The 12906-nt window shown below is 41.4% G+C and overlaps 1 protein-coding gene across 1 annotated transcript; it reads right to left on the bottom strand.

The window, feature by feature from the left end:
* Positions 1-968: 968 nt before the first annotated feature.
* LOC130094530 (5-hydroxytryptamine receptor 3A) lies at positions 969-12411 on the bottom strand. Its single transcript, XM_056260853.1, has 9 exons — positions 12406-12411; positions 12199-12357; positions 12067-12111; positions 11876-11985; positions 8655-8824; positions 7916-8076; positions 2986-3196; positions 2305-2544; positions 969-1195 (listed from the first exon to the last, which is right to left on the bottom strand). The coding sequence occupies exons 1-9, from the start codon at positions 12409-12411 to the stop codon at positions 969-971; spliced, it is 1329 nt and encodes a 442-aa protein (XP_056116828.1).
* Between the last annotated feature and the right edge of the window lie 495 nt (positions 12412-12906).

The raw sequence follows: 12906 nt of genomic DNA, 5'->3' as shown, positions 1-12906 counted from the left end.
GTTAGAAAAACTCAGACAGAAATTTCCTTTGCCCTCTAACTAGGAACCCGTTCTTCCAAAATGATTTTGGTTTTATGAGCGATATCTCAGAAGCTTCTTGTTCTCTTGTAAAACTGGATGCGTGAATGCTTTTACAAACCGTATAAACTGAAATTTATTCAGCTCATTTCACAAATGAGGTCGAACACTGGTCTTTATGTATTCATTTAAAGGCCTTTTGCTTTAACACACTTTGCACCTACCAAAAATGGCACTTTGTTTGTATTGATTTCCTGTCCTGTGTTAAACAACTCTTGTCTTGTTGGATCTTTAATTTGCACTAGTTTGATTGATGTTTGTTTGTTTGAACAAGAACTGTATTAACGTTTAAACTGGAACATCATCCAACATCTCACATTCAGTCCAAAATCTCGAATGGTCTTAAAGCGTGGTTGTCCAGTGAAGCTGCTCATGCAAAAAAGACAGTTGTACCAAAGTGTTATTTGATTAAAAGAGTTTATTGCATTGGTAAGTCGTATTATAATTCACTACATCATTAGTTGGAGCAGTTAATGAAGTAATATAGACCCTATTTGAGTATATCTGAAGCAATAACAACCATGTGCTACTTTGCCACAAGCATTACATGACTTGAATGCACTGACCTTACATTTATGAGATTGAATGAATGAACAAACTTGCTTTTGTATGGTTGCTTATAAGCTATAATATTAAGTTTATAATTTTTCATTTGATCCTGCTGATGATGTCTCCACTTGAGCTTACTCTTGTAAAATTACTGAATTGCCTTTTTTTTATTCAGGGGCTTTTGATGCACACTTTGAAAAATGTACATATATAATTTCTTATTGTTATACATGTTAATGACAATTAAAGATGTTTAGACTGTTTTTGAGTCATTACTGTGTTGTTGTCTCTACGTGATCACATGCTCTAAGGGAAAACATGCTCTTAAGTCTGTACTTTTTCTATTGCTTCATCCAAATGCACCACATGCATATGATCACAAGTGCATAGCCTGTGATTATCAGCAGGTAAATGCGGAAGAGAAGGAAGTCCAGGATGTATCCCACGTGGCACCACTGGTTCTGTAGATGGTCTTCCTTTCGGAGAATGGTCAAATAAGAGTTCATCTCGCTAAGATCCTTACTGATCTGTCTGAGTTCAGGCACATCCAGTGTCATGCTTCCAGAAGCTAGGGGACAAAAAAAGCAAACGTTTAACATCTGAAAGTTAGTATGCTCTACATTATCTGTTTCCATCCACCTCTTTTTATGCAACTTTTGGGCTATCACATGTAAAAATGCTGGATGGAGACGCCAAGATCCTCAATGGGGGCTGATCATTTTTTTTATCCGATAAGAAGACGTCCGCATAAATTACAATGGAAACACATTTAACGAATAAATCCCTCGATGCGCTACATAAAAAGTAATGTGACTTTGCCTCAACAGAGCATCTGACCGGATCTACTGGACTAACCAGCGGACTGATTTCATCGCACAGCATCTCAAATGTTGGTTTGGTCGTTCTGAAATGATGATGGATGACCTCTCAGAACCGTATCGCACGATTGTGTTCCCAAACACCAGCATCCGCGTCCGAACGCAGACACGACAGTTTTTATTGCGATTCATGTACGTGCTCTTAGAGTGTGCTCACACTTGGCATGTTTGGTTGGATTAAAACAAACTGGTGCGATTGCTCTGTTAGTGTGGTTCATTTGAATAAGTGTGAATGTTTTGACTCCTTTACACATTTTATAAGCTCTTCAGCTGGTCAAAATACCATCATATAATGTAGCTACACACATACAATGAGCGCATTTAGCCCTGAACACAGCATTGTTTTGGGTGATCGGTAAGGTCCGTCGCGATACGTAATAAAAGCCGACCAATCAGGTTGTGAACGTATCCTTATGCCTTTAATCTTTAGGTTTAGTGTTAAAATGCCAATCTGAACGCTAAGCAGACCAGGACTAAATTTAATTTAATTTAATTGTTTTGGTCCAGACCAAACTAACCGAACTATAAGTGTGAACACACCCATAGACGCAAGTCATTTGTGATGTATGAAAAAAGAGCCACATTGGCTTCCCCGACTGCAGGAACTTCCATGTTTATCACAAATATTTTGCGCCAATTTCCCAGGAAGTGATGATTTTGTTCTCTTGAACACATGGAATGGAAACGGTGCTTTATTGCCAAAATGTTTTATGCCATGTTTAAATTCTGCGCACAAGTTAAATTCGCAACTTTGGATGGAAACATAGCTAGCAAATTTCAAATGGCTGGGGCGTCTCACCATTAGTGGCTGTCTGTCGACTGGGCGTTGGGTTGGTGGCTTGTTTCTCCTCTAGTTTGGCTAAAGGGTCTTCAGGGAAACTGTAGCAAATAAGCCGAGCAATGAAGTGCATCACCAGCACCTGTACCCAGTGCGGCACCTCCCTGTACCTCATTGAATTATGGTGGAGAACGCAGGTAATGAGGACCGTCTCCAGTAGACTTATGACCATGAATGCCAAACACACGGAGAAATAGATACCTAAAGAGGTGAAACCAAATTTTAGAGATTGACGCGTGTTTACATTATACCACATAAGTAAATTCTTGATTTTAATTGGTTAACACTCATTCCAAGCGCTCTGGAATATACTAACATTGCTAATGCTAATCATTTACTTTGAAAATGGAAGTCTGACGAACTTTCTACATTCAATGTTGCTGGGATTATGTTGCTTGTTACACTCCTTACGATTTAAATATACCCATGAAAATAGTCTTTGCATGGCTACGAAGTAATCCAGATTGATTGAATTACCAGCATGAGGGTGAGTTAATAACCAAATTACATTTTTAGATGACCTGCTCCTTTAAGTAGAGTCTTAATAAAGCAGCCTACTTTACTCTCCAGGGTGTAATCGATCAAAGTTCGTCATTTGACATTCACACATTGCCTCACACAGGTGTGTTTTGGCTAATTGACCTATTAAAGGTGTTCCATTAGCAGTGCTGGGAAGCAGGTCGTTCATAATGAGAAGAAACACCGTATAGCCCAGAATGAGGGTCATTTTGAAGGAGGATCGATCCACGCTGTGCGGCGGCAAGTAGAAGGACAGGATGTCAATGATCATGAGGAAGGAGCTGGGGATGATCAGGTTCACCACGTACAGAATCGGCCGTCGCTTTATCACCACCTGCAGGATAGAAACAGTAAAGGTCCGTTCACACCATGAATGGTAACTGTATTAGCGTCCACACCAACGCACATTTATAATAAACGTGATGGATTCTGATTGGCTGTCAATGTTTTTATTGTTCATCATCTGGAAAAGTAACATTCTGAAAGTGATTTCAACGATATTGTTCCTCTGTGTCGTTAAGGTTACAGTTGGTGTGGGGACTGCTACTCTTTTAACTTTAGAATGATTTTTTTTAAAATTGTATCAATATAGCTATCATTCTTGGTGTGAGCGGGCCTTAAGATGTGGACTGACACACATTTCATAGCCGTTTATTTTTTCCCTTTAAATCATGGAAGGAATTAGTACAATGAAATACAAATTAATACGTTTTGGGAACAAATTATTAATCGAAAATATGCAAAGTGAAAAAAAAATAATTGTGGCCATTCATTAAGAATTTGGTTCCACAACTTAATAATTCAGTCCCTGATTTTAGTTAAGCCGTGGCCACAATGTAACTAAATTAAAATGACTAAACAAATTAGTACAAAAACATGGCAAGTATTTAACTGAAATGAGGAAACCAATTAAAGGTGCTCTAAGCGATGTCACGCGTTTTTTAGGCCAAAACTGTTTTTATTCACATACAGCAAACATCTCCTCACTATCCGCTAGCTGCCTGTCCCCTGAACACACTGTAAAAAACGTGGTCTCTGTAGACACCACAGGCTCCACAAACGGCAACAAAAACAAACTGCGGCGACCCGCTCCACGAAACGTAACAAACAGTGTTCCAGTCAATCCCTGGCATGAAGTATTTGAGGGTGGGTCTGGGGTGTTAGTGCGCGTGCACATGAAGGGGGTGTATAAAGGAGAGAGAAGCATCAAGAGGGAAGTTTGAATAATGGCCGACAAACGACCAAAGGAAAAAGTACGCGCGAAGTACCGAATTTACATCGGTAAAGCATTCGAAAGATGGCGAGAACTCCGCCGGCAGAAGGGCTTCCAGTCCGACATTCAGGTTGCTCTGTTTTTGCTGGACAGGTGGGTAACGTTAAATTCTTTTTTTTTGTTCTAAATTGACGGTTATGTTTGCCAAACCCACACAAGGATATACACTCACCGGCCACTTTATTAGGTACACCTGTCCAACTGCTCGTTAACACTTAATTTCTAAGCAGCCAATCACATGGCGGCAACTCAGTGCATGTAGACATGGTCAAGACAATCTCCTGCAGTTCAAACCGAGCATCAGTATGGGGAAGAAAGGTGATTTGAGTGACTTTGAACGTGGCATGATTGTTGGTGCCAGAAGGGCTGGTCTGAGTATTTCAGAAACTGCTAATCTACTGGGATTTTCACGCACAACCATCTCTAGGGTTTACAGAGAATGGTCCGAAAAAGAAAAAACATCCAGTGAGCGGCAGTTCTGTGGGCGGAAATGCCTTGTTGATGCCAGAGGTCAGAGGAGAATGGCCAGACTGGTTCGAGCTGATAGAAGGGCAACAGTGACTGAAATAACCACTCGTTACAACCGAGGTATGCAGCAAAGCATTTGTGAAGCCACAACACGCACAACCTTGAGGCGGATGGGCTACAACAGCAGAAGACCCCACCGGGTACCACTCATCTCCACTACAAATAGGAAAAAGAGGCTACAATTTGCAAGAGCTCACCAAAATTGAACAGTTGAAGACTGGAAAAATGTTGCCTGGTCTGATGAGTCTCGATTTCTGTTGAGACATTCAGATGTTAGAGTCAGAATTTGGCGTAAACAGAATGAGAACATGGAACCATCATGCCTTGTTACCACTGTGCAGGCTGGTGGTGGTGGTGTAATGGTGTGGGGGATGTTTTCCTGGCACACTTTAGGCCCCTTAGTGCCAATTGGGCATCGTTTAAATGCCACGGCCTACCTGAGCATTGTTTCTGACCATGTCCATCCCTTTATGGCCACCATGTACCCATCCTCTGATGGCTACTTCCACCATGTCACAAAGCTCTAATCATTTCAAATTGGTTTCTTGAACATGACAATGAGTTCACTGTACTAAAATGGCCTCCACAGTCACCAGATCTCAACCCAATAGAGCATCTTTGGGATGTGGTGGAACGGGAGATTCGCATCATGGATGTGCAGCCGACAAATCTGCGGCAACTGTGTGATGCCATCATGTCAATATGGACCAAACTCCCTGAGGAATGCTTCCAGCACCTTGTTGAATCTATGCCACGAAGAATTGAGGCAGTTCTGAAGGCAAAAGGGGGTCCAACCCGTTACTAGCATGGGGTACCTAATAAAGTGGCCGGTGAGTGTAATTAGCTAGAACTATGTTGTCAGCGTAAACTTTGGTGAATACAACATATGTTTGTAGCAGCTAGCGATCAATATGTATTGTAAATGATCAATCAAATTAATAGTAGGGCGACAATTTATGTGAATGATTGTTACGGAAGGGAGGGGGAGAAGACGAGATGCGGAGGAGGGGGGGTCTAGCTAGCCTCCGTTTTGTTTGACAATAGTTCGAACGTCAACAAGAAGTGACGTCACCCAGGATCGCTTAGAGAACCTTTAATAAGACATAGGAAGTAATTCTTAATTTCTTAAAGGTAGGGTATGGGATTTGCAAAACGGCCGGCAGATTTGGAAAATACACAACTCAAAAGGTCCTACCTTCCTCCAACGCTGGCCCTGACTCCACCCATTCGAAGAGCATGGATGCGCAATCATGCATCTGCAAAACTCAGATGCGCGAGATTGCACTTTCTCTCTCTCTCTGTACCGGGGCGACTTGCACTTACTGTGACTGGGTCACGAGCTTTGAGTATGCGCACGAACGGGACACCCTCGCGAGGAGGGGGGTATGGTATGACCGTTTGATTGACGCACTTACAGTCCAATGATTCTAGGTGGTCTTGGAAATGATTGGCTGGAGTTTTTCGAGTCCTGCCCATTCCACAGATGATTAAATTGCTTAATTTTCATTTCAGTGCTTCTAACTCAGTGGCTGTAAGTGGGTTAGGAATAGGATTTCAAGTGATTTTGAAAAAATGGTCAAAAAAGAAAATCACATACCCCACCTTTAAGTCATAACATAACAAAAAAACGCTTCGGTTACTCACGTAATCTCGGCTCCCTATAACGGGAACAAGCATTACGTCAGAGAATCTTTTCTGATCGCTATGTAGAAACTGTTTTCTCAGAATACTGAAGACTGATTGGTTCACATCTGTGAATTTCACAGACAAATAGCCTTTCAGCCCACCAAGATGGTTGGGGCCGACTGCATATATAAGTCGCACTGAACGGCTATCTAGTCAGATTTTCTCGAAGGTGCCCTAGCCTTAGAGATCGTGTTCATAACCCTCCGAGGGAGGCTTGAAGGCTCCCGTCGAGAGGCCATAGGTGAAGCCTCCACAGCTCGGGCTGGGGGTGCCAGATCGACCCTTTCGCTTGGGAAAGGAGGTCCCTTCTCAGAGGGATCAGCCACGGTGCTGCAGACAGCAGCTGGACCATTTCCGGGAACCACGGCTGGTTCTGCCAGAGTGGCGCCACAAGAAAGACAGAGCATCTGTCCTCCCTGATTTGGCTGATGACCTGAGGGTGCAGTGCTACCAGCGGGAAGGCATAGAGGCGCAGAGGAGGCCAACTGTGGGTCAGTGAGTCTAAAGAGCCACTTATGCCTGTCCGAAAATGCTCCAAATCATGCAGACCGCCAGGGGGTTGAGTCTCCATTTCCCTGGAGGCACGATATCTACTCTCCTGTTCATGGAGCCTGGGACATGCAGAGCTCATATCGAGCGGAGATTGTCCTGTGCTCCCTGGTTTGAAAGCCGTCGCTAGCTGCTGAATTTTCAGGGAGCGATCCGGTGAGATCCAAGCCTGCATGTTGGATGAGTCGAGTACTGTCCCCAGGAATGCAATGAGTTTGCTGGGTGACCACAAGCTTTTGCTAAGTGGTTGAGGAGCAGAGATCCGTGAATGCACAGCTCCTTCGATTGGGCTAAGAGCAGCCAATCGTCGAGGTAATTCAGGACTGTTTCAGTGGGGAGAGAGCCGCATCCACGCATTTTGTAAAAGTGTGTGGGGTCAGCGACAGTCCGAATGGCAGGACTGTATATTGATAAGCCACCCACTCGAATGTGAATCTCTAGAACGGTCTGTGATGGGGGGCTATCTGGATGTGAAATATGCCTCCTTCAGATCCACCGATATAAACTAAACCCCTGGGCATATCTGCGAGAGGATGTGTTTCAAGGTTAGCATCCTGAACAGCCCGTCTTATTAGAGCGCGGTTCAGAGATCTCAAATCGAGAATAGGCCTGGATGTAGCGGCTGTAAAAGCCTGACTCGCTGTGGGCTGCGGGAACCTTTTCTATTGTGCCCCTTAATAGCAGAACCTGTATTTCAGTATGGAGGACCTGAGAATTAGTGTCCGAGATCGAATTGTATATTACACCCCTGAAGTGGGGGGGTCTGCGAGCGAATTGGAGTGTATAAGCAGCGGTTTGTAGTGAAAATAGTGTTACCATTTACTACACTTTGTTATTCTAGTTATTTACCTATAGCAGATAACGAATCAGAAGTCTCACACAAAAAATAACTTACTTCTATGCTGCAAAATAAGAAGGATAATTTGGCAAATATCATTTGGTTGTGAAAATGTACTGGATAAATTGAGTACCATGCTTTTCTGCCATTTATACCCCCTGCTTTTGTCCCTTTCTTACCCAGAAAGTGATGATGTCCCATTCGTCTATTCCAAAATTCAAAATGTTTGAGTCACCCAGTATAACCACCAGCTCCCATTCTCCACTGGCCTGCAGGTATCGCTGTGAGTTTTCGGTCATCTCCGTAAAGGACAGGGCAGGACCGACACGCACATCCTTTACTGAAGGGGTAACAGGTATGACAGGTATTAGAATTACAGTTAATGACACATTCAGGAACCCTGCTTTGCCCAATCAGCTAAATTAGTTGTTGAATTGTAATAATTTGTTACAGATTTTATGACTCAGAATTGCGGGTTTATATCTCACTGTTCTGAGAAAAAAGTCAGAATTGGGATATAAACTCACAATTGGGAGTTATAAAGTCCACATCGTGAGATATAAACTCAAAATTGGGAGTTATTTAGTCTGAATCATGAGATAAACAATTGTGAGTTATAAAGTCAGAATTGCGAGATAAAAAACTCACAATTGTGAGTTATGGTCTAAATTGTGCGATATAAACTCACAATGGTGAGTTATTTAGTCTGAAACGTGAATATAAACACAATTGTGAGTTATTCAGTCTGAATTGCAGACCATAAATGCAAAATTACATTACATGTGAAAGTCCACATAAACTAAGACAGGTTACGTGGACCTTCACAGGCCTCAGAAACACACGAAAGGAAACGCCTCTAAGGCAAATATGCGCTGAGATGGCAGGAAATGTGGAGAGCAATGGAAGCGGTGACGTTACTGGTATGCATGTAGGAGCCGAAGGTGAAAGAGCAGTTCTGTATGTCGAAAGGGAAGCTGAAGATCTCAAGGTTACAGGCGCTAACCAGCCTCAACATCCTGTCATAGCGGATGAGGCCCGTGTGGTTCACATACACATAAGGACAGGCCTGAGATACATCGTCATCCACACTAAACACCAGAAGAGAGAGAGGACAAATATTCAGTTGCAATTATTTTATAATTCACTTGTAGCCTATATTATTATCTTCTGCTAAGACGTCCATTTACAGAATTGGCCTAAATACAAGATGAACACTGCAAAAATATTACAGATAATGGTAACACTTTACTTGAAGGGGTGTGCATAAGACTGACATGACACCTTCATAACCATGACATGACATATGTCAACTGTCATTAAGTGTCTTTTGCTCAATAATGACATTTTGAATGCAAATATGACATTGTTTAAGATGTCTTTGTTATGACATCTTGACATAAACCATAACATCATAACCTGTCAGTGTCTTTGTCATGACAACTTGACATTAAATTAAGTTAAACTGTCATGTGGTTGGTTTTGATATTGGCTGTCATGAGTCCGTTATAACTGTGTCATGAATATTTTTCGTGACCTCAACTACAGTGGTACAAATTGAATTTGTCATTAAACAGTTATAATGGCTTCATGACAGCCAATGTCAAAACCAACCACCTGACAGTTTAATGTAATGTTAACCCATAAAACTAAGTAGTTTCTTAAGTTTGATAATTAATCTGCTATGTCATATTTATGACAGGTTGTGTTGTCTTAGTAATGTCAAGTTGTCATGACAAAGACACTGACAGGTTATGATGTATTGGTTTATGTCAAGGTGTCATAACAAAGACATCTCAAACAATGTCATATTTGCATTAAAAATGTCATAACTGACCGAATGACACATAATGACAGTTGTCACAAACATGCATAAAACCTCCTTCATATTTGCATTAAAAATTTTGAGGCCACGAGAGTTACTATCTTGAGGCCACGAAATACTATCTTGAGGCCACGAAATACTATCTTGAGGCCATGAGAGTTACTATCTTGAGGCCACAATTTACTATCTTGAGGCCACGAGTTACTATCTTGAGGCCACGAGAGTTACTATCTTGAGGCCACGAAATACTATCTTGAGGCCATGAGAGTTACTATCTCGAGGCCACGAAATACTATCTTGAGGCCATGAGAGTTACTATCTTGAGGCCACGAAATACTATCTTGAGGCCATGAGAGTTACTATCTTGAGGCCACGAAATACTATCTTGAGGCCATGAGAGTTACTATCTTGAGGCCACGAAATACTATCTTGAGGCCATGAGAGTTACTATCTTGAGGCCACGAAATACTATCTTGAGGCCATGAGAGTTACTATCTCGAGGCCACGAAATACTATCTTGAGGCCACGAGTTACTATCTTGAGGCCACGAGAGTTACTATCTCGAGGCCACGAAATACTATCTTGAGGCCATGAGAGTTACTATCTTGAGGCCACGAAATACTATCTTGAGGCCACGAGAGTTACTATCTTGAGGCCACGAGTTACTATCTTGAGGCCACGAGAGTTACTATCTTGAGGCCACGAGAGTTACTATCTTGAGGCCATGAGAGTTACTATCTTGAGGCCACGAGAGTTACTATCTTGAGGCCACGAGAGTTAATATCTTGAGGCCACGAGAGTTACTATCTTGAGGCCACGAGAGTTACTATCTTGAGGCCACGAGTTACTATCTTGAGGCCACGAAATACTATCTTGAGGCCACGAGTTACTATCTTGAGGCCACGAGAGTTACTATCTTGAGGCCACGAGAGTTACTATCTTGAGGCCACTAGAGTTACTATCTTGAGGCCACGAGAGTTACTATCTTGAGGCCACGAGAGTTACTATCTTGAGGCCACGAGAGTTACTATCTTGAGGCCACTAGAGTTACTATCTTGAGGCCACGAGAGTTACTATCTTGAGGCCACGAGAGTTACTATCTTGAGGCCACGAGAGTTACTATCTTGAGGCCACGAAATACTATCTTGAAGCCACGAGTTACTATCTTGAGGCCACGAGAGTTACTATCTTGAGGCCACGAGAGTTACTATCTTGAGGCCACGAAATACTATCTTGAGGCCACGAGATACTATCTTGAGGCCACGAAATACTATCTTGAGGCCACGAGTTACTATCTTGAGGCCACGAGTTACTATCTTGAGGCCACGAGATACTATCTTGAGGCCACGAAATACTATCTTGAGGCCACGAGTTACTATCTTGAGGCCACGAGTTACTATCTTGAGGCCACGAGATACTATCTTGAGGCCACGAGTTACTATCTTGAGGCCACGAGTTACTATCTTGAGGCCACGAGATACTATCTTGAGGCCACGAAATACTATCTTGAGGCCACGAAATACTATCTTGAGGCCACGAGTTACTATCTTGAGGCCACAAGTTACTATCTTGAGGCCACGAGTTACTATCTTGAGCCACGAGATACTATCTTGAGGCCACGAGTTACTATCTTGAGGCCACGAGTTACTATCTTCAGGCCACGAAATACTATCTTGAGGCCACGAGTGATACTATCTTGATTTATTAAAACTTTATATTTATTGTTATCGTTCTTTGTGTGAATGGGCCTTTACCCAGATGGGCCTTTATCCCAGCAAACAAAAAATATGTTCGAAGAACACTTTGCTAATGCTCCCATTAAGTTGTCAAAACGTTATATCTGAATGTTCTCTCAACACTCAAAAATATATATTTTTTCTTGGTTATACAAACGTTAAGGAAACATTCCATCTTATCATTTTGCAAACATTATTAGAACGTTAATTGCTTTTGAATTATGAAACACGTAGTAACATTTAAATAATGTTTCAGAAATTCGTTCCATGACGATGTATAAATAATGAATTTCTCTTAACGTTTTGAGAACATTATTAAAGACCAAATAACTTCTATTCTATGCTATTCTATTCTACATTCTATAAATGTTAGGCTACTAGAAGAACATTTGTTCATTATTTTGAGAGAACCTTGCCAGAACGTTATGAGAACGCTTCCTGTTTGCTCGGTATATACAACATGGATGACGACGAATATTAGGAATTTGCACTGAATTCTGAATTAATTTGTGGGGATTTTTTTGAGCAATAAAATAAAAATAAAAAGAATGTCCCGATCCTTCCCACTAGATGGCACTTACAACTCATACACGATAATGTCAGGAGTCCAGAGATCTTTGACAGGAAGAGAGATCTTCGTAATGCCATCACAGGGTTCTGGATCCCAAATGAGGAACTCATGGAACCAGTACTAAAACCAAACATGATTAAATAACAGGATTGTGTAATATTCAGGCGATTATTCAAACATCTCTTTATGCACCAAACTTACCAGCCTGAGCCAGAGGAATGTGGTAAGAATTTGTGCTTTTTCATTCTGCAAAACAGAAAAAGCCATCGAATGTTCAGACACGAGGATAATTTACACAACCAGACACATATAGCCAGTCCCGCATTGACTCACAACTCCCAAGATAGCGTAGAGAGTGAAGGAGATGTTGGTGATAGTGGGGGTGCTGAGGTTGACTGAAGGTCTGAAGGACTTCTTGTCAATGACTTGCTGTAGAGATTCATACGTGGGTCCACTTTGTCCGTCTTCACACCGAAGCATATTCACCAGACACTGCAACACTTAATGACACAATCAACCAGGGAAACTAACTTAGTCTACCTTCATCTGATGGCCATTTTCACATTTATCAGCACTTTTTACTGTCAGATGCAAATACAAATGCAGATGCAATGCAGATGCAAAATGTTGTACACTATTCAGTATTTTTGTAAACAGTTGCACACTGAAAAATATGGCGTAGAAACAATTTACACTCAGAACTTAATTTCACAATGAACTGAATTAAACATGAAATTTTAAAAGAGAAAGACTGAAATATTATTTTTCTGTAAAACATACTCATATAATATTTGTTTTATTTACAACTTATTTACAGTGTATAAAGAATTCTGCCACTTTTAAGGCAATTGCTTTCCAACATTTCGAAGTGTATATTTTATCTAGTTTGATCATCCCTGATGGATATTTTTAGCATATTTAACTTTCAACCGTAAATTATTATTTTCATTTTAGTCCATGTTATCTAATCTTATCTTGTAAGCAAAATAAATTCACAATGACAGCAGAATTAAGATGCTGTATAGAAGTTGTAAGTAATTA

Source organism: Rhinichthys klamathensis, unplaced genomic scaffold (assembly GCF_029890125.1).
Source record: "Rhinichthys klamathensis goyatoka isolate OS25496 unplaced genomic scaffold, OSU_Roscu_1.1 h1tg000009l_1, whole genome shotgun sequence".
Lineage (NCBI taxonomy): Eukaryota > Metazoa > Chordata > Actinopteri > Cypriniformes > Leuciscidae > Rhinichthys > Rhinichthys klamathensis.
This window is presented reverse-complemented; position numbering and strand designations above follow the sequence as displayed.